Source organism: Lactuca saligna, chromosome 5 (assembly GCF_052625555.1).
Source record: "Lactuca saligna cultivar CGN05327 chromosome 5, ASM5262555v1, whole genome shotgun sequence".
In the NCBI taxonomy this organism is placed as follows: Eukaryota; Viridiplantae; Streptophyta; class Magnoliopsida; order Asterales; family Asteraceae; genus Lactuca; species Lactuca saligna.
Genome location: NC_136421.1, coordinates 133,126,067 through 133,149,063, shown reverse-complemented (window position 1 = coordinate 133,149,063; position 22,997 = coordinate 133,126,067). Strand labels below are relative to the sequence as shown.

The 22,997-nt window shown below is 40.8% G+C and overlaps 1 protein-coding gene across 2 annotated transcripts; it reads left to right on the top strand.

The window, feature by feature from the left end:
- Positions 1-5,699: 5,699 nt before the first annotated feature.
- On the top strand, positions 5,700-7,071 carry LOC145044965 (putative WRKY transcription factor 60). 2 transcript variants are annotated; one of them, XM_078993332.1, is made up of 4 exons: positions 5,700-5,899; positions 6,034-6,324; positions 6,406-6,522; positions 6,616-7,071. In XM_078993332.1, the coding sequence occupies exons 1-4, from the start codon at positions 5,834-5,836 to the stop codon at positions 6,859-6,861; spliced, it is 720 nt and encodes a 239-aa protein (XP_078849458.1). In that variant the 5' UTR covers positions 5,700-5,833; the 3' UTR covers positions 6,862-7,071. The 2 variants fall into 2 exon arrangements, with proteins under 2 accessions (XP_078849458.1, XP_078849457.1); XM_078993331.1 differs by having other exon boundaries at positions 6,031-6,324.
- Positions 7,072-22,997: the final 15,926 nt, after the last annotated feature.

The following is a 22,997-nucleotide window of genomic DNA, read 5'->3' as shown; positions in this document are numbered from 1 at the left end:
AGCCTAAACCAACTTCCTCTTCCTCACTGACTCTAGATCTATCTCCTATTCGTGACCCCAAACTATCATGTCCTCCAATATCTTGTAGCTAGACATGCTCACAAGCTCCCGTGTCTCATCCTTCAACAAGTCATGGTAACTGGCCTCTTTTATTTCCTAATACGCCACATACTGCGAAACCAACAAGGTCCTCACACAGAACATGGCGGTGATCTTCATCACAGTCTCGATATTCAGGAGATGGTCCTGAAACGCCCTTGCTAGCTGTTGAACCTCAATCACGAGTGAAAAATCAACCTTGAATCTTGTAACAAAGTTATACCAAGACATCGTCTCATCAACCTCTTCCCCCAAGGCATGGCCTACCTCCTCACACTAATTGTAAGCTCTATCTTTCAAAAGACATGATGTAAGTCTAAACTTCACCCCCTCGAGAAATTTACTAGTACGAAAAGTATTTGCAATGTTTTCCAACCATAGCCTAATAACAACGGGGTCCTTCTTCCTAAAGAACTTAGTAGCCCTGCATGTACGAAACTCTCAAAAGGTCAATAAGCGTGCACCCACCATAACCACTATCTTGGTATGCAATGTGCCTAAACACTCGCCCATGAACTCCATAATACCCTCCTTGATCGAACCAAAGATCGTTGGAGTCTACTCCGGAATGCTGCGGGTAATCTCAGATGAAATGAACTCCCCATTTGATCATCCAAGGGTATGTCTCTAGAGCTCGAACCTGATCCCACACCAGGACCTCAACCACCTCGAGTGACAACCATACTAAAAATAAATAATGCAAACCATCAAAAAAACACTCGAGAAATCCCACACCTAGCGAGTTCCATAGTATCCTCGTGACTCTCTTGAATCGAGTATAGATCTTGTACTATCATTAGTATGGGCCCAATACTACCTTTCTCACATATCTATACTTTCCTCAAGACTTGCCTTAATTCCCCTAAGTAACTCTCATACTAAACATTCTACATCCCGGCTGAACAATGCATTATCTCATATAGCATGCTTCCTAGGTTCTCCTAGGATTCCCTCCCTACCACTCTCCACCATTAGCTACAGAAGAAGCCCCCAATAATACTCGCTAACTACCACACGAATATAATTACATGTAACAGAAACTAGATAATTCTTCAACTACAAGGTCTTACACTACAATGATTATATTCAAACAAGAGCTACACAATAGAGTTAAACCTAACCTTCTAAAATTATCTAAATTTTTTGGCATGTAACCTACCATATTCTTTTGATAGTTATTAATATTAGGAGTGGTTCCTAAAAGAACAAAGCAGCAACATTCGAGCATCAAGTTCTAACTAGAACACTGCTTAATAGGCTGTCCTAACATATCATCTATACTCCATACTAGCATGCAGTTCTAGAGGCTCACACAGTAAGCATATAAAGGCATCTCTCCTATTATACAATACCGAGAAGATCCTTATCCCTAATATATCATGCTATTCACATATTCACATATTGAATCAACAAACATGTATGAGTATTTTGGGAACACTTACTTGAGCTCGACCGATTGCATGCATCACACCCTTTCTTTCTTGTAGAAATCTCTTTTAGAAAACCATTTCGTTTTTTGAAAAACTTACCAAATCCTCAATTTGAGTTCAGATACACCCGGAAGTGTGTTTAAATCCCTTAAACCACAACTCTGATACCAACTTGTAACATCCCAAAAATCATAAGAATATGCTAGTGGGGAGACTCACCTCAATCTGTAGATAAACCGATAGTGAGGAGACTCACTCGGAAGTGTGTTCAAATCCCTCAGCCCAAAATCATCAAGTATCCAAATCAAACCATCAGAAATACATCAATGTGAAAATAGTTATCAGAGCATAATCCTAAAATCATAAATATGTTGAATACGGTTGGATGCACTGCGATCAGGCTGGACATTTCCCTTTTGAACCAGAAGCACTTTAAACATAAACTTAAATCGTAAGCACAAAGCTTAGTGAGTTTCCCAAATACCGTATACCATACATCATACATACATGTCATACATAGCATATAACGAGTATAATTCACCCCTACGTCTCTTCTGAATCTCTGAGTCCTTTCCGACTCGCTGAGTCCCTTATGACCCTCTAAGTCCATTTCAACTCCTTCGACGTCTTTCAACTGGTACGAGTCTATTTCACCCATACAACTAAGCATACAATTATACTAGAAAGAGTCACAAAGATAACAAGTACATGCATGCATATCAGTAAGTGTCACAAAGACCACTACTATCCTACAACATAATCCAATGGGCCTGAATTGGTGCCTCCGGCCTACAAGTATAGTGAGGAGACTCACCTCAATCTGTAGATAAACAGATCAAACTCTTGGGTTGTTGCTGCTACGACTCCTCATACTGAATGTATCTAAAATTAACTCTAGTAAATAATCAGGGTAGTAACCCATAATAAATGGTCCAAATTATAATCTAACATGCTAAAGGTAAAAGACCATTTTACCTTTCTCTTAATTGACCCATCTAACCATGGCCCAACCCTTAAAGACCTAAGGCCCAATAATGGCCCCAACATATAAAGACCTAACACCCAACCAATGGACCAAACCCATAAAGATCTAAGTCCCAAACAATGCACCAAAGATCTTTTGGTGAGTACGCTAAGCGTACCACCCTATTACACCCAACATACAAGCTTTATCAGAAAGGGAAAATAGGGATGAACACATTACGCCGAGCATACCCGGAGGTTATGCCCAACGTATTCCCCTGATGCCCAAAATCCACATTAAGCACTTAATGCCTTAAGTCCAAACATCCAAATCATAAATTTTGCTCTTAGGAAAGTCTTAGATGATAAAGTCGTCAACTTGATGCCTTTGCATGGCTCAAAGAACCCCGAAGACAAAATCTAACCTTCTAACTTCATATTAATAACATCAACTCATTTATAGTTGAGTTAAAGCCATCGAGATGCTATTTTTATGCATTAAATGCCTTAAAAACATCAAGATCTATAATCTTAAGCTTCTGGAGTAACTTATACTCACATGAATCAACCTAAGGGACCAAAATATGCCAAAAAACCTGAGTAACTAGATCTAAGGGATGTATCAACAAGGTTGAGACTTTATACCTATAGGAGGACGATCAAGGTGAGCAAGGTCTAGATTTACAATCTTCTAACCACTCAATACTTCTCTAAAAAGTTAATTTTTTCTTCAAAATGAACCAAAATCACACCAACTCACTCAAAAGGCTCAATATTCTCTCAAAAGGAGCTAGGGTGTCAAGGGGACTGTTTTAGGATAATGGAAGTTGGTAATATGAGAGGCCTTGATGTTAAAAGGTGTTTAAATAGGGTCCAAAACCTAAAATTTAGGGTTTGCACTCTACATGTGTACGCTCGACATACTCATACCCAGTGTTGTAAAACTCACCGAGTTGGCCGATTACTCCTCCGAGTACTCGCTACTCCCCCCTTTGCCGAGGCGAGTTACATAATCCTGAGTACTCCCCGATCGACCCCTTACGAACTGAGTAGTGTTGTGAAATTCGGTCAACTCGGTAATTAATATGTATAATATACTTAATGATTTATGATTTAACACACACACATGTGATTATTACTACATATATATCTTAAATTTTCAGTAATTATTCACGAAATGAGAACATTATGTGTTTTTCATGTTTTGTGTATTTATATGTATCCAATTTTGTTATATATTTCAATAAACTTATGATTTTATCTTATGATTTTGATATATATAATTTCCCTAAAAATATTTCTACACAAATTTCCAAATCCGAGTACTCCCGAGTACTCCCGAGTACTCGCTACTCGGTAGTCGGCCGAACAGGTACCGAGTAACGAGTTCTACAATATTGCTCATACCTACGCCCGGTGTATGGGAAGGAGCATGCAATCTCATTAAGTGACCTACGACCGATGTACTTAGCACGTTCGCCCAACATAAGGAATAATTTTGCAAACTTTAAATAATTCATGGCCAAACTATACATTACCTGGAACAAGGGTGTTACAGTTCTCTAGTTGTGTTTGAACTTAGAGTAAAGTAAGGAGTAATCATTCCCATTATGTCTAAGGCTTGAGACTAAAGTCGGGGGTAACCATTCCCTTGTGAGTCTCAAGTTAAACCTTCTAATTTTGGGACATAGACTTTACGAGAATGACAATTGTTGCAAAATAGATTAATGCATTTCATATTGAGTTGTTGAATCATTCATTGATTACTTTTTTTGATGTTTGTTGATTTGTGAATCTTTGCTAACCAAAGTTTAGCCTTGTGGATAATTTTGGAACTATTGGTTAAATAATGCCCGTTTTTGGTTTGGGTCCTTAGAACCTTATTTTGATTTGGTTTGAGTTACTTATTGATTTTTCGTTTTCTTTGAACTATGGAATATAAATTTCCCTTGTTATAGATGATGGGTTAACTAACCCTTGACTTTGGATTTGGTTATTATCTTCTTTGGATATTATGAGTTAATATATTCTTGATATTGATTTATGGATTTTATATCCTTGCTTTTGAATATGAGTTTATATACCATATACCCTTAGTTATTTGAGCCGTAGTACTCTACCTTTTTAGTTTATTAATACGTATGGTATTTGTTGATTTTTATAAGGGTTTTGGGGCTTGGTCTCAAGTATGATATCACTTCTTGATTGTGATCTTATTGAGCTCACAATAGTCGACACCCATTCACACAGATCCATCTTTCTTTTTAACGAATAACACAGAATGAAGAAATTAGACAAATAAAACATTTCTCGACTAATTATTTGAAGTTGAGACATTTACTCGTGCATCTCTATTGGGGCAGAATGATAATGATCACGAGCAATCGGGGTTGAACCCGGTACGAGATCAAGCTCAACCTGCCTTTCGGGCGACAAGCTAGGTAAGTCATCGGTAAATGCTTTAGGAATATCCCATATGAATTTTATTTCACCTAACATTTTTTTCTTTTCTTTTCTCTATCGAGGACGTAAGCAATAATTGAATCACATCCTTTAATCACATATTTTCAAGATTTGTTATGACTAAATGACTATAATAATTTACAAATGAATTTTCCTCACGAATTTGTGCATTCATGTTAGTAGATGGTAATTATTTAAGTTTGTCCAACCTAAAAAACCACGATAAACGAGTTTTGATGATATATAATGACTAACGACTTGTAGTGGTACTTTAGACAATTCCTCACTTGTATGCAATGCTACCTTGAAGAAGAAACAATTTGTACAATATGTGAAACAAAGCAAATTATAGAAAACCTAATCTAGTAACGTTAAATATCACTAATTATGGAAAAATAAAATGTAACCATGACCAGTAGAATATTAGGAAATATAGATCAACTACATCCCAATTTGTCGACGATGATTTAATTTGTATTTTACTGATATATTTCGTGGCTAAATCCGTCGTTTGTACTCCACCGTCGTTGGTACTTAGTACTCCATTTTCTAAGTAATTCATGTATTATTGCCGTAGCTAATTAACAAAGTCGGACCCAATAATTTTCACCAAAAACTAATGTATTGATACGAATGGATTTACATGCATATACATTAATACGTATGCATTCTTACCAACAAGTACAATTCCAACAATAAATAACAAGGCGCCTTCTTTCCTGGAAGTTTCTGTATGCCCCCCCTCCCTCCCAAATGATGAGAGAAATAATTAAAAACAAAAAAAAAGACCTTGACTTCATAACAATCCTTCTATAAGAAATCGAATCCTTCTTGTGTTCTTTCATTGGAGTGACCAAAATAGGACTAAATTAACAACAATGGATGAGACTTCTCTTGGCATAGATCTTAACGTCAGTCCCTACTACAAAACGGATGATACCCCAGTAAGTAGTCTCAATTTCATTTAAATTAATCATATGTATATATCTGGGTATATATGCTTCATTATATGTATAGATCGTTTAATTACATGTGGTTTATATATCGTCATATCTTCTTTTTCTGTACATAAAAGCAGATGAATGATGATATGGCTGGGGAACTAAACCAGATGCGCTTAAAGAACAAGAAGCTAAGGGAGATGATAACAGTTGTTTTGGAGAACAGCAATTCCCTCCAAAATCATGTTAACAAATTAATGCAAGAACACGATTCATTTGCCTCTAATACAAACAAAAGGAAGTTTAGTCAGTGTGACGATCGCAACTCCTCTGAGAGCAGGAAGAGTCTTCATCAAGAGTCGTTGAAAAGTAGAAACGATGGCGTGACAAAAGTTTATAGACGTACAGATCCATCTGATAAAAGCATGGTACAAAGCACGCCTTTTAAAGAGTATAACTTCTGTCTTACTTATGGAATTTAATTTAGGTTTTCTTGACTTTACATGTAGATAATAAAAGATGGTTATCAATGGAGAAAATACGGGCAGAAGGTTACCAGAGATAACCCTTGCCCTCGAGCTTACTACAAGTGCTCCTTTGCACCATCCTGCCCAGTCAAAAAGAAGGTCATTCATCTCTTCCTACAAACACCAAAGTAGCAAATCGACTTAATAACTTCAAAATAAGTATAACCTAAATGTAGTATGCTTTATTTTCAGGTACAAAGAAGCGTGGATGATGAAGGTCTTCTAGTCGCTATCTATGATGGAGAGCACAACCACGAAAACGTAGAGAGTGAACACAAGGTAGCTAGTTACGAAAGGTTCAAATCTTCAAAGGAGGTGGGGAGATTTGATGCGATCTTTGTTGAACAGATGGCTAATTCCTTACGAAAAAACCCTGATTTCATTGAAGAGCTCGCTGTAGCCATCTCTTCGAAGATTTTAGAGCACGATGTGTTTTAAGATGCCGATATCCATACGAACACCTTCTAGAAAAATGTCCCGTATATACAACTGTGCTAATATATTTTAAAGGATATTCATGGATTTCTACGACTTTTTCTTAGGGAACATAACCCAATAATATCATGTGATAGCTAGGTATAGTCTTGGTCAGCTTGCATGTAACTTAATGAGAAATAACATAAACACTGACACTAGATTTTATCCCTATTTAATCACCAAATTAATTATTTCCCAGGGAAATGATACAAATGTCTCGTTGTTTAAGGTTGATCGATTCAGTTTTTAAAGTTATTTTCTGATTTTATAAGGGTATAAGATATGTTACGATATGCTATTTTAATCCATTTCAATCTTTAATAGCCGGTACACCTTGCGCCAGTGACCATGCATTTATATATATAAAAAAAACTTACATTATGTCCCTATAAAGTAAAAAAAATAATAATTTTGGAGACTATTAAAACCAAAAGTTACGAAATCAACTTCAATCGACACTTCTGTCATCGATGGGAAAACCAGCTCATATGAAAGGAAGAAATATTCACTGAGAGGAAGCAATACTCATTTGGGAGTTGGTTTTTACATCAAGGATGAAATTATCGATTGAAATCAATTTTGTGAGTTTTGGTTTAAATGATCCCGAAACTTATTTATTTGGTTTTATAAGAGCATAATGTAAGTTTTTTTTTAATCTAAATAGATACTGTTGCATGATGTACCAATATTAAGGGAGAAAGAGATTAAAATAGTTGGTCATAATCTATCTTATATCCCCATAAAACCAAAAAAAACTTTAAAGACCGCATCGATCAATCCTAAAAGCTTTTTAGAATATTTGTGTCATTTCCCCGTTATTTTGTTATGTCATAAAAACCATAAACTTTTGTATAAAAGTTATAGTCCAATCATTATAAACCTTCAAATGCCGGTCTAAATCAATTTTACAAATAGATTTTGCTTTAAAAAAATGAAATCAATTTTACAATTAGATTTTGCTTTAAAAAATTGAAATCGAATGATTTAAACAAAAAAAAAAAAAACGAAATTAAATGATTTTTCGTTGAAAAAACCGAACTTTACTGGTTGATATTAAGATATATTGATAGAAATGTCTATTTATTATAGATATGACTAAAGATTATAAATTTTGATGAGGTTTTTTTTTTTTTTTTTTTTTTTTTTTTTTTTTTTTTTCAATAACAATAAGTTTAGATGTTCCTTCATATAACCTAACTTTTATAAGTAAGTTGTACATTTAGGGTTATCGCCATGATATAATTTTTTGAAAAGATGGGTGCTTCTTCCGATAAAGTAAATTAAGTTGGTGACTTAATTACAAGTCTAATTGTTTTGTCCTCCTATAACTCGCTTTTGAGAGTGAGTTTTATGCATAGATGTGTTACAATTATTGAAAATATGTGTTGATCTTCAGGTCATAACGGCTGTATTAGAAGTTTTATCAAAAAAATTAGTTGTTCTTTAACAAAAATAAAAATTAGGTGGTTAAACTAAAAAGTAAAAAATTTATTGTTTTTTTTGTTATAATTTATCCATATAGTTAAACTCTAATTAAACATGAAGTAGGCTCCATATATATACCAACAATATATATTGCCGTTGATCACTTGATAGCCACAACACTTCGTCGCCATATGTCGACCTCTAGTGACAACATGTCATTAGGCCAACTTATATTTTCATTACAAAATTTATTAAGTTTTTTTTCCTAATAAATATAAAGGTTGGTTAAAAATAGAGTGTTTTATTAACCAACCCTTTTTTTTATTGATTGAATTTGCATGTTGCTAAAACCTATGATGACAACATGTTGACTACGACAAAAATGCTTTATAGCCATGAAGTTAAGCGGCTAATTAAGGCTATGGTGAAGACATGTCATTGATGCATGCACCTACAATGACGACATTTGCATTTATAGCTTAGCGAAGACATGTGTGGTACCCATAACTTTATATTATTGTAGGGAGTGTGTTGTTTAATATTTACGAGCATTCAAACCTAGTATCGTTTAAGACTATAATGACTGTCTAGAACAAATAGACTTGACTCTCAAAGTCTTTTATTTGGCGCATATATCATTTTTTTTTTCTAGAATCTATGTAAAGGTATTCATATTCCTAATTAATCTACTCTCATTCTTTACTAATGTATTTTGATTAGTATTGTTTGGATGTGTTTGACAATGAACCTTTGAGTTACTACTTCATGTAACATTTAGAAAAGATTATTTAGTTTTTAATCAATTTCCAAAAAATTTCATAAAAATATATTTATATATTTATTTTTATTAAACAATTGTTATTTTATGTAATTTTATATATTTTAAAAACTTCGACATTTTATATTAAAAAAGATTTTAAGACACTCAATGTTTTTCACCTGTTGATTTTGATTTGGACAGTTCAAAATGCTATTATTGTATCATTGATTTGGAAAAGTTTGGCAAAATGTTCCCAATTGCTCAATATATATTGTTTCACCTTTGCTCAATATTCCCAATTATGGCTATAATAAACAAATAAATAAAGTACATTGCTATATTTGTATTTTTCGTGATAATTGATTATGATGTGTTGAAACAGGAACAATTGGCAGCCTTTGATTCAAAACTCAAATTGAAGAACACTTGTGAGCCTTTAACGATTCAACAAACCCGATAATTTGCCAAGTAATCCACCAAGTAATTCTCAATTTTATGTTTGTAAGCACTTAGTTAAACATTTGTAGTTGACACTTTTAATGTGTATTATTAGACAATGTTCATTAGTAATATGTATTTGTATTTGATGCTTTTTTTAGGTTTATTAGTTTTATTATAATATTATTTGTCTTGTAGTTGAATTTCAATATTATTATAAGTTTAATGTAAATGGGTTTTTTCAATATTTTGGACAAAAAAAACTGGATTTTTTAATAATTTTGTGTTGTTTTTTTAAAAAAAAAAATGTAATTAGCTACGGATTACCTACAGAAAATCCGTAGCTATTTACTTCCGTAACAATTCCGTAGCTATTTAGTTTCGTAGCTATTCCGTAGCTATCCATTTCCGTAGCTATTTATTTCCGTAGCTATTCCGTAGCTATGGTAGCTACGGAAAATTCTGTAGCTATTCCGTAGCAATTCCGTAGCTAATCCGTAGCTATAATTTAGCCACGGGCCATTATGCTACAACTATTTTTCCGTAGCAATTCTGTAGCAATTCGCTTATAGCTACGGATTGTGTTGTAGCTATTGGACTAGTTTTCTAGTAGTGGATGTTGAACTTTTTCCTCGTGATCCGGGGAAAAGAAAAATGTGACATCACCAATTTCACGGCCAGAAAAGATGAAACGATCCAAAAATACGACCCAAAAATTTCATTTTTCAATATAATCAAAACCATAATACGAGTATCATAACATAGAAAACCATACGCGATATATCCCAAATCATAATAAAATACTGTGCGGAAAACTGTATCATACTATATCAAATCCAAAACAACTAAAACCATCCCCAGGATAAAAGCTAAGCTGTGGTGTGTGCGATGCTATCACCCCGAGCTCTTCCCTTTGCTTGCGGAAGTACCTGAAACCAAAACTGAAACTGTAAGCACGAAGCTTAGTGAGCTCCCCCAAACTACCACATGCCGTACAATAACATATAAACACATATTGGGCCTTGCCCACTGCATCGGGCCGAAGCCCGGAAACTGCATCGGACCGAAGTCCGGAACTGACTGGGACCTTGTCCCCTGCATCGAACCGAAGTCCGGAACTAACTGCATCGGACCAAAGTCCGGAACTGACTGGGACCTTGTCCCCTGCATCGGACCGAAGTCCGGAACTAACTGCATCGGATCGAAGTCCGGAACTAACTGCATCGGACCAATGTTCGGAACTAACTGCATCGGACTAGTGTCCGGAACTAACTGCATCGGACCGAAGTCCGGAACTGACTGACTGAACATGGCATAGCATAACACATCAGCTAGCATAAACACATATACGGCATACTACATCGGGCCGTAGCCGGAACACATAATACTTAACGCATAAAACATAGCACACAAATCCTGTTCGAGCCACGAAGGCATCGAGCATACTAGCTACTGCATCGGACCTAAATCCGGAACCTACTACTAGCTGAACGGGCCGGCATTGTGGCCTTAGACCCGTTCCTACTGGAAGGAAACTCACCTCGTAAGCTGGCTGCTGAGTGTGTGGCTCGGGAAGCTAACGGCTGCTGCTCCTGAATCTCCTCGGCTACAAGTCCATAAACACACTCAATCAAATACTAAACACTGCACTTGGGGTAAAAATGACTCTTTTACCCTTGGTCAAAGTTACTCTCATTTAGACTGACTCGCCGAGTCCTACTCTCACGCTTCACTCTTACTCGCTGCTACTCGTCGAGTCTGGCATCGACTCAACGAGTACCCTCTTGATTCAAGAACTCAGACAATCTTCATCCGACTCGCCGAGCCGGATGAACAAACTCGACGAGTTGTTCTTGATCTTAAGGAGATTGCCTTGGACTCGCCGAGTTGATGAACAACTCGCCGAGTCCCTCCATCACTGAGTTTACCCTCAACTCGCTGAGTCCACTCTCTAGCTCACTGGGTTCACTCGACACTGGTAAAAATGAAGGAATCGGGAACTCGCGACCCAACTCGCCGAGTCGTTCTTCCCGACTCGCCGAGTTGCCGCCATGCAACTGATTTTTACTCGATTTTGTTTGAATCCAACACATACAATTGATAGATCTGGGTCCAATAAGCTGATTTACCACGTAAAGTTTCTAACTTTATGTGTACAACCTCATGAATAAGGGAAATAAGGCTAAAAGATGCACAAAATGGGTAGATCTATGGTTAATATGCAAAGTAACTCCAAAAAGACAGTAGATCTGGGCTCTACAACACCTCATCATTCAGATCCAAAGATATTTCGACTTATTAAGACATTCATGCAAACATAAAGCTTGGAACAAGCATCAACTAGCTCTTAGAAGATCTTTAATGGAGGTTTAAAGCATATAACAAGAGGGGAAATCCGAAAATACCTCAAATAACTCAGATTTGCCCTTGGATCTTTGCACTACACCTCTTCTCCTTGCTCCTTTCTTCTTCTCATTCTTCAAACCTTCACAAAATGGCACCAAAACACTTATAAGCTCTCAAGGGAGGATTAGGGTTCTCTCACTGTGTTCTCAGGGTGAGGGAAGCGAGAATAGGGGCTATAAGGTGGTTTAAATAGTGGGAAACCCGGGGATTTAGGGTTTCACCCAGACGGATGGACTCGCCGAGTCAGGGATAGGGACTCGCCGAGTCCCCGGCTCCCGCGTGCTCGAAGTCGCGACCCTACTCGGCGAGTCAGGCTAGAACTCGTCGAGTCCCTCTTGAAAACTTACAACAATTACCGATGAATTAACGTACCGGGAACGGGTCGTTACAATTCTCCCCCACTTGTCTCAGACTTCGTCCTCGAAGTCTGCTATGGCTGGATCTGCAAAAATTTCCGGGTAATGCGCTCTCATCTCCTCCTCAGCCTCCCACGTCCATTCAGACCCCTTCCGGTGCTGCCACTGCACCTTTACTAGCTGAATTACCTTGTTCCTCAAGGTCTTGATCTTCCGTTCCAGAATCGCGACCGGCCTCTCAATATAATTCAGGCCGCTATCAACCTGAATGTTCTCTAAGGGAACGACTGCCGTCTCATCCACCAAACACTTCCTTAACTGCGACACGTGGAAGGTGCTGTGTATCTGACTAAGCTCCTCAGGGAGATCTAACCGATAAGCAACCCGAACCACCCGGGCCAAAATCCTGAAAGGACCAATAAATCTGGGGCCCAATTTGCCCCTCTTCCGGAACCTGATGACACCTTTCCAAGGTGAGACTTTCAGAAGAACCCTATCTCCCACCTGGAACTCCAAGTCCGAACGCCTCCTGTCGGCGTAGCTCTTCTGCCGACTCTGCGCAGTCTGCAGCCTACTACGGACCTGCTGGATCAACTCAGTCGTCTTGAGCACCACTTCGGTGCTCCCTATGACTCGTTAACCGACCTCGCCCCAACAAATCGGGGTCCTGCACTTCCTGCCATATAACATCTCAAAAGGAGGTCGATCAATGCTCGCATGATAACTGTTGTTATACGAGAATTCCGCTAACGGAAGATATGTATCCCAACTGCCCCCAAAATCTAGAACACATGCCCTAAGCATGTCCTCAAGAGTCTGAATCGTCCTCTCACTCTGCCCGTCAGTCTGAGGGTGGAAAGCGATGCTGAAATGGAGACGAGTACCCATCTCGTCGTGGAATCGCTTCCAGAATCTGGACGTGAAACGAACATCTCGGTCCGACACCACCGATACCGGCACTCCATGACGTGCCACAATCTCCCGCACATAGATATCAGCTAACTTTTCCGCCGATATACTCTCCTGAATCGGAATAAAATGGGCACTCTTCGTCAACCGATCCACTACTACCCATATCGAGTCCACTCTACGTGCGGTCCTGGGGAGCTTGGTGACAAAATCCATGGTGATATCCTCCCATTTCCACACGGGAATGTCTAACGGCTGCATCTTGCCGTGAGGTCTCTGATGCTCCGCCTTGACCTTCCGGTAGGTCAAACATCTCTCAACATACCAAGCGACGTCCCGCTTCATGCAGGGCCACCAATAATCAGGTTGAAGATCTCGATACATCTTCGTCGCTCCCGGGTGGATAGAAAATCGAGACTTATGAGCCTCGTCCATCAATACTTCCCGTACCCCACCCCAGTACGGTACCCACACCCTACCATGAAGCGTCAACAAACCCCGACTGTCGCGATCAAATGAAGCTACTCGGCCCACTATCCTCTCACACTTCTGCCTCTCCTCCTTGAGGCCCTCCATCTGAGCCTCCTTGATCCGCTCCAACAACGGAGTGATCACTGTCATCCTCATACACAGATCTCTGATAGGGGCCGTCGACACCTTGCGGCTCAGGGCGTCGGCCACCACATTGGCCTTCCCTGGATGATAAAGGATCTCACAGTCATAGTCCTTCAGCACGTCTAACCATCTCCTCTGTCTCATGTTCAAACTCGGCTGATCCATAAGATATCGCAAACTCTTGTGATCCGTGTATATAGTACAGCGGACCCCATAAAGGTAATGTCTCCAAATCTTGAGGGCAAACACAACTGTCCCCAGCTCCAAATCGTGGGTAGGATAATTAGCCTCGTGAGGCTTCAACTGTCTCGAGGCATAAGCTACCACATGGCCTCGTTGCATCAATACTGCTCCCATACCTGTGATCGAAGCATCACAATAGACTACGAAATCCTCTACTCCCTCTGGCAAGGTAAGGATCGGAGCCTCGCACAATCTCTGCCTGAGAGTCTCGAACGCCGCCTACTGCTCAGGCCCCCAACGAAAAACCATCGACTTCTTGGTTAGTCGGGTGAGCGGCACTGCTATCTTGGAGAAGTCCTGAATAAATCTCCGATAATACCCTACCAACCCCAGGAAGCTCCGAATCTCAGATGGAGACCTCGGGACCTCCCACTGCATCACGGCCTCAATCTTGGCCGGATCTACCAAAATACCCTTCCGGTTGACGAGATGACCAAGAAACTGCACCTCGCGCAACCAGAACTCACACTTGGAGAACTTTGCGAAAAGTCTCTCCCTCCTCAAAGTCTCCAACACCTCCCGCAGGTGCTCCTCGTGCTGCCCCTGAGTCTTGGAATACACCAAGATGTCATCTATAAACACTATCACCGACCGATCCAGCATCGGTCTGCACACGCGGTTCATGAGATCCATGAACGCGGCTGGGGCATTGGTGAGCCCAAATGGCATCACCACGAACTCATAATGACCATACCGGGTCCTGAAAGCAGTCTTCTGTACATCCTCATCTCTAACCCTCATCTGATGATAACCGGAGCGTAGATCGATCTTGGAGAACCAAGACGCTCCCTGAAGCTGATCAAACAAGTCATCTATCCTCGGAAGTGGGTAACGGTTCTTCACCGTTACTTTGTTCAACTCCCGATAATCAATGCACGTACGATGCGACCCATCCTTCTTCCTCACAAATAAGATCGGCGCTCCCCAAGGCGAACTGCTCGGCCGAATGAAACCCTTGTCTAACAGTTCCTGAAGCTGTGTAGACAACTCCTGCATCTCAGGGGGAGCGAGTCGATACGGTGCTTTGGCTATCGGAGCCGCACCAGGAACTAGGTCGATCCTGAACTCAACCTGCCTCTCTGGAGGTATCCCCGGCAAATCCTCGGGAAACACATCCGGGTAGTCACGAACAATAGGAACATCATCAATCGTCGTCTTGCCCTTCTCCCGGGCATCCAAGATGTAAGCTACAAAACCGGCGCAACCCTGCTGAACATAGCGCCTCGCCCTTGCGGCGGAACAAAAGGTCGGTCCTCGCTGGGGCCTCTCGCCCTGAATCACTATCTCTCCCCCACTGGGAGCGCGAACCCTCACTAGCTGAAGCTCACAATCAATCACCGCCCCATTGGGGCTGAGCCAATCCATGCCCACAATAACTTTATTCCCTCGCAGGGGAATAGGAACCAGGTCCACTGAAAACTGCTCATCAAATATCTGAAGGGAACACCCTCTATGTACTCTGCCGACCCTCACGGTCCTATCATCCGCTATCTCAACCTCTAATGGGCAATCCAGCTCCCCTGGAGCTTTGCTAAATCTCTTGCTAAGCGCAAGCGATACAAATGATCGGGTGGCCCCCGAATCGAACAATACCAAAGCAGAGATGCCGTTCACCGAGAACGACCCTAAATAAAACATATCATCAAGTAATATTCAAACGATAATGATACTTAAAAGGTGAAGGGAAGATACATACCCGTCACCACATCAGGAGTCGCTCGCGCCTCCTCTGCTGTCATCTGAAATGCCCTGCTCTTCGCCACCGGCGCATCAGATCGACCCTGCCGGCCATCCGTAATCCTCAAGGTGGCAGGGGCAGGTGCAACCACCTTCCCTGCTGCAGCTAAACCGGGATACTGGGACCTTTTATGTCCCCTCTGATTGCACTGAAAGCAAATCAGATCTGATGCTGTAACCGTAGTAGCAGGGGCCGTACAATCCCTACTCAAATGCCCAGTCCGACTGCACTTGTAGCAGCCGGAACTCCCTGCCTTGAACGCCCCCTCGTGCAATCTCCCACACTTGCCACACTGACCGTGGCTCTGCTGACTCCTAGACCTGTGATCTGAAACCTTGGGCTTTTTGCCCACACTGCCTGAACCCGAAACCGCCTCCGGTTTCCTCTTCTTCTCTATCTCGAGATCAATCTCCCTCTCTCTAGCTCTGGCAATCATGTCGTCCAACGTTTTACAACTGGACCGGCTCACAAACATGCGGATGTCACTCCGCAACATCTCATGATAACGGGCCTTCTTCATCTCCTCATCGGCTGCATACTGAGGAACAAGAAGGGCCCTCTCCCTGAACTTGGCGGTGATCTCCGCCACTGTCTCTGTAGTCTGGGTAAGGTCCTGAAACTCCCTAGCTAACTGCTGCACCTCAATGACTGGTGCAAACTCCGCCCTGAACCTGGTAGAGAAATCAGCCCAGGTCATGGCATCCAATGCCGCATCATGCCCGATGGCATATCCGATCTCCTCCCACCAATCCCGTGCCCTGTCCTTCAGAAGACAGGACGCTAATCTGACCTTGCCCCCCTCGGGACACCTGCTAGTGCGGAAAGCGTTGGCCACATCCGCCAACCATCTGGTACTCGCTATGGGGTCCCGCGCCCCATGATAGTCTGGAGCTCCGCATGCCCTGAACTCCCTGAACGTAAGTGTGCGCGACCCCATCACGGCCGCCATCTCAGCACGGAAAGTACTCAATCTCTCATCCATCAGCTCTAAAATACCCTCCTTGATCGAACTGAAGATCACAGGAGTCTGCTCCAGTATGATGCGGGTAACCTCAGAAGAAAGGAACTCTCTGGTCTGCTCATCCATCTGCCCGACCTCCGGGCCTGATCCCGATCCTGATCCCCCTCCGGCATCTGAGCTGCCGACTGCTGGTCTCGGACGCAAAACTACCATTCTGAAACATATCATAACAACATCAGAACACTGAAATATCTCAAGGGATCATGACACTGCTACTAGCTTCCCGGTCTTGTCTTGGCCTTCCTTGATTCGAGTACGGATCCTCTGCTTTCAGTAGTACGGGCCCATACTACCTTCCACATCTATCCGTACTTTCCTCAAGAACTGCCTTGACTCCACCAAGTCACTTCTACTACTGCCATTCTCTGCTACTCTCATCCTAGGCTTGCCCTAGGGAAACCTCAAGCTCAACACGACTGGTCCTCAGCTGCTGTAGGTCTCCTCATAATGCCAGCTAGCCACCACCTAAACACCATCACATGTGATGAGGATCAGATAATCCATCAAGTAAAAGATCCGTCCCTACAACGGTTGGACTCAAACAAGAGCTGCGCAATAGGGCCAGTTCCAGCACTCTGGGATTATTCAAACCTGATTACATGTGGTGTGACGTGTTCACCTAGTGGCTAACTCCCATCACTCAGAACCCTACAAAGCACGAAGCAAGCAGCATTCGGACAAGGGAACCAGACTCAAGCAAAACTATCCTCGTAACAAGAAACTGCACTAGCATAGGATGCTAAGCTTCCACTAATAGGCATAACCTAATCAGGCTATCCTACTGCTGTCTACTCAGTACTAGCATGCAATACTCATAAAGCTGTAACACATAAACAGGCACATAAGGCATTCTCCTAGATCCTTAGTCCTATACTAGCATGCTGTTCTACTGAAATTGAAACTGAACAATTAACTTATATGGGTAATTTGGGAGTACTTACTTGAGCTCGGCTGACCGCATGCACACACCTCTATCTTGTTAAAAACAATTCTTTCTTTCTAAGTGCTTTCAAAATTCTTGTTGTAAAACATTTTTATTTTACTAAAATCTTTTATTTCCCTTAGTTTGAGTTCAGATACACCCGGAAGTGTATCCGAATCCCTCAAACCAGGGCTCTGATACCAACTTGAAACGACCCAAAAATTTCATTTTTCAATATAATCAAAACCATAATACGAGTATCATAACATAGAAAAACATACGCGATATATCCCAAATCATAATAAAATACTATGCGGAAAACTGTATCATACTATATCAAATCCAAAACAACTAAAACCATCCCCAGGATAAAAGCTAAGCTGTGGTGTGTGCGATGCTATCACCCCGAGCTCTTCCCTTTGCTTGCGGAAGTACCTGAAACCAAAACTGAAACTGTAAGCACGAAGCTTAGTGAGCTCCCCCAAACTACCACATGCCATACAATAACATATAAACACATATTGGGCCTTGCCCACTGCATCGGGCCGAAGCCCGGAAACTGCATCGGACCGAAGTCCGGAACTGACTGGGACCTTGTCCCCTGCATCGGACCGAAGTCCGGAACTAACTGCATCGGACCGAAGTCCGGAACTAACTGCATCGGACCAGTGTCTGGAACTAACTGCATCGGACCAATGTCCGGAACTAACTGCATCGGACCAATGTCCGGAACTAACTGCATCGGACCGAAGTCCGGAACTGACTGACTGAACATGGCATAGCATAACATATCAGCTAGCATAAACACATATACGGCATACTACATCGGGCCGTAGCCGGAACACATAATACTTAACGCATAAAACAGAGCACACAAATTCTGTTCGAGCCACGAAGGCATCGAGCATACTAGCTACTGCATCGGACCTAAATCCGGAACCTACTACTAGCTGAACGGGCCGGCATTGTGGCCTTAGACCCGTTCCTACTGGAAGGAAACTCACCTCGTAAGCTGGCTGCTGAGTGTGTGGCTCGGGAAGCTAACGGCTGCTACTCCTGAATCTCCTCGGCTACAAGTCCATAAACACACTCAATCAAATACTAAACATTGCACTTGGGGTAAAAATGACTCTTTTACCCTTGGTCAAAGTTACTCTCATTTGGACTGACTCGCCGAGTTGGGCCACCCAACTCGCCGAGTCCTACTCTCACGCTTCACTCTTACTCGCTGCTACTCGTCGAGTCTGGCATCGACTCGACGAGTACCCTCTTGATTCAAGAACTCAGACAATATTCATTCGACTCGCCGAGCCGGATGAACAAACTCGACGAGTTGTTCTTGATCTTAAGGAGATTGCCTTGGACTCGCCGAGTTGATGAACAACTCGCCGAGTCCCTCCATCACTGAGTTTACCCTCAACTCGCTGAGTCCACTCTCTAGCTCACTGGGTTCACTCGACACTGGTAAAAATGAAGGAATCGGGAACTCGCGACCCAACTCGCCGAGTCGTTCTTCCCGACTCGCCGAGTTGCCGCCATGCAACTGATTTTTACTCGATTTTGTTTGAATCCAACACATACAATTGATAGATCTGGGTCCAATAAGCTGATTTACCACGTAAAGTTTCCAACTTTACGTGTACAACCTCATGAATAAGGGAAATAAGGCTAAAAGATGCACAAAATGGGTAGATCTATGGTTAATATGCAAAGTAACTCCAAAAAGACAGTAGATCTGGGCTCTACAACACCCCATCATTCAGATCCAAAGATATTTCGACTTATTAAGACATTCATGCAAACATAAAGCTTGGAACAAGAATCAAATAGCTCTTAGAAGAGCTTTAATGGAGGTTTAAAGCATATAACAAGAGGGGAAATCCGAAAATACCTCAAATAACTCAGATTTGCCCTTGGATCTTTGCACTACACCTCTTCTCCTTGCTCCTTTCTTCTTCTCCTTCTTCAAACCTTCACAAAATGGCACCAAAACACTTATAAGCTCTCAAGGGAGGATTAGGGTTCTCTCACTGTGTTCTCAGGGTGAGGGAAGCGAGAATGGGGGCTATAAGGTGGTTTAAATAGTGGGCAACCCGGGGATTTAGGGTTTCACCCAGACGGATGGACTCGCCGAGTCAGGGATAGGGACTCGCCGAGTCCCCGGCTCCCGCGTGCTCGAAGTCACGACCCTACTCGGCGAGTCAGGCTAGAACTCGCAGAGTCCCTCTTGAAAACTTACAACAATTACCGATGAATTAACGTACCGGGAACGGGTCGTTACAAAAGACCGATTGTTTATGCTTTGTTTTATAAATCAGAGTAATCGTTCAAAGAAAACGGTTGCGGAATTTGTTCCCAAAACAAGATATGATAAAAACTTATCAAAACATTTATCAAAGAGAATGTATTTTCATTAAATAATAAAACCTCGGGATGTCATGTTCCGATACAGACACATAAGCATAAACAGAACATACATTCATTTACTCTGGTGATTTACATCTCCTTTAATCTCTCAGTGCAAAGCAACTTCGTATCGATACCTGTGATACAATTAAACTGAGTGGGTCAGGCTTGGGAGCCTGGTGAGCATATAGGGTTTTCAACCCACAATAATATAATTATTATATTCAATCATCAAACAATCAACCCAATTACCCATTCCCATTATCTTCTTTTAATCTTCCCTATAGATATTATCCTAAGGGTCATCTCTTATATCATATTTACCGCTCATCTCCTTACATCTTATATCCTTATATGCTTGTTCCTAAGAACTTTTCCTAAGGATCATCGCCTACATTGCATAGACAATACTAATTCGAGGATCACTCCCTCAATATATGTCTAGTAAGGGTTAGGGTATCATCGCATGATTACGCAGCCACAACATTGCCTGGACTCGTAAATCATAATAAGGGTTAGACTATCATCGCATGAATATGTAGCCACAACATTGCCTGGACTCGTAATTCATAGTAAGGGTTAGTCTATCATCGTATGAATACGTAGCCACAACATCGCCTGTACTCGTAATTCATAGTAAGGGTTAGAGTATTATCGCATGAATACGTAGCCACAACATCGCCTGGACTCATAATTCATAGTAAGGGTTAGAGTATCATCGCATGAATACGTAGCGACAACATCGCCTGGACTCATAATTCATAGTAAGGGTTAGAGTATCATCGCATTAATACGTAGCCACAACATCTCCTTGACTCGTAATTCATCACCTACAGGTTATGAGCCTGCTGGTGTTTCCACGGGGTCATCTAGAATAGTCCGTGGTAGCCATCTATACTCTGGTAGATGACTACATCGCCAAATTGCCACATCAGCTGTCAAGGTTATGGTATTTCCTCTCATCTCACATCACCTATTTATCATCACCTATCTATCATCACCTATTTCTCATCACCTAATTATCATCACACATCATCTAATTCATTTACCATGTTCTACCCAACATATTTGTAGATATAAAATACATATACATATTAACTCATTTAAGAACTATATAAAACATCCATTCCACACTCATCTCAAATAAACAACAATATGTAAACACATAGCACGTATTTCATAGCAAATACTTAATATATATATATATATATATATATATATATATATATATATATATATATATATATATATATATATATATATATATATATATATATATGTTAGAAGAAAGTGATCACATACTCACACTTATAAACAACAATATATATACACATAGCACGTATTTTATAAAATACTTCATATCTATGTGTAAGATGAAAGTGACTATACACTCACTTGATCAGAAAATGATCGGACAACACTACGGCTCTTCAAGTAGATATTCTTCTGTCACACCCCCGAACCAGACGGCGGAAACGTCCGAGGGCTGTTGTGACTCAATTGAATACCATTACATTGAATATACATGAAACATAACATCATTCATCACCATGCATTGAGATAGTACAACTGATAGAGTTTACACTTAGTACATTGTTTCAAACATTACATCCCCAAAAGTAAATTGTTCGATAATAGTTAAACAAACAACAAGTCATCATTGAGTACATTTTTCCCTCGGTTTACCTGTTACTTGAGAATACAAGTATTTTGAAAAAAAAACGTCAACATATGAAATGTTGGTGAGTTCATAAGTAATGTTTGAAATAAAACGTTTTGCATTGTTTTGAAAACCACCAGAAAATCCGATATTTTCTTAAAAGAGTATCGTATAAAAAGTGTGAAGATCCGTAAGTATGCTTGTTTGTTTCTATAAATGTAAAAGAAATTTGTTGTACTTGGTATGCATCTCGTAGTTGTATGAATTGAAAAACCCTAGGAAAACCCGATGTTTTCCTAATTCTTTGAATTACGCTTTTTGTGTGGTGTTGTATCGTTGCGACATGTGAAGTCAATGATTCCAGGTGACATTGAATTAAATGTGCATTGTGAATTGTTATAAACACTCGCTAATAGAAACGACTAGTTTACAACCATACTAACGACCCCTTAGGCTTCGTCCGTACTATTCACTTAATCCAACCACCCTGACTTCTCGTAGCCCCACAACCGAGGAGAAAAGAGGGCATGGAGACCTCAATAATTCCATAAGTCGTTCAAGGCTATAGTGAATGTGAAGGGCCCTTGGCCCGACCCGTATTTTTGTGAATTCTCGACTTTACTAGCCGTACCAAAGGACCCTTGGGGCCCAATAGCCTAAAAGCCATTGAAAGTTCTTTTACACGGAGTTAGGTCATGTAAGACCCAACAATCATGTAAGCAAGTTGTCTTCGGGCCTAAAGATCAGGTCATTGGGCTAGCTAGGCCCAACAAGCAAGATTTGACACTTTTGGCCCCAAAGATGGTGTATCGACGTCTGTGTAATTCCACGTATGTATTGACTTCCCAAAATTTCCGCGTGTGTATTGAATATCGTCGTGTTAGTAGTTTCGGATTCGTTATTGATTCGAGACCGAATCAATTCGTTTAGTAACAATTTTTGGTATTGATGTTGTATTAGGTTTTGTCGGTAGTCGTGGTACCCGTATTTTATCTCAACGGATTTATTGTTTAAACTTTGGAGTTTTTCTGTTTGCAGCCCCTTTCTTTTATGAGTTTACATTTTTAACCCTTCGAATAAAAGAATTTCCAATTTAGTCCTTCGACCATTTTTCTTGACATTTTAATATCAAAACTTGTTGAAAATGGTATTTTTCAGCTCATATTTATTTGAAAACAGTTTTAGTCCCTCAAAATGA

Excerpts from the sequence above, each read along its gene's own strand:
- LOC145044965 (XM_078993331.1), top strand. The coding sequence starts at position 5,834 with ATGGATGAGACTTCTCTTGGCATAGATCTTAACGTCAGTCCCTACTAC. Across the intron at positions 5,900-6,030 it reads ACAAAACGGATGATACCCCA|CAGATGAATGATGATATGGC; the intron begins GTAAGTAGTCTC and ends TGTACATAAAAG. Across the intron at positions 6,523-6,615 it reads CCTGCCCAGTCAAAAAGAAG|GTACAAAGAAGCGTGGATGA; the intron begins GTCATTCATCTC and ends CTTTATTTTCAG.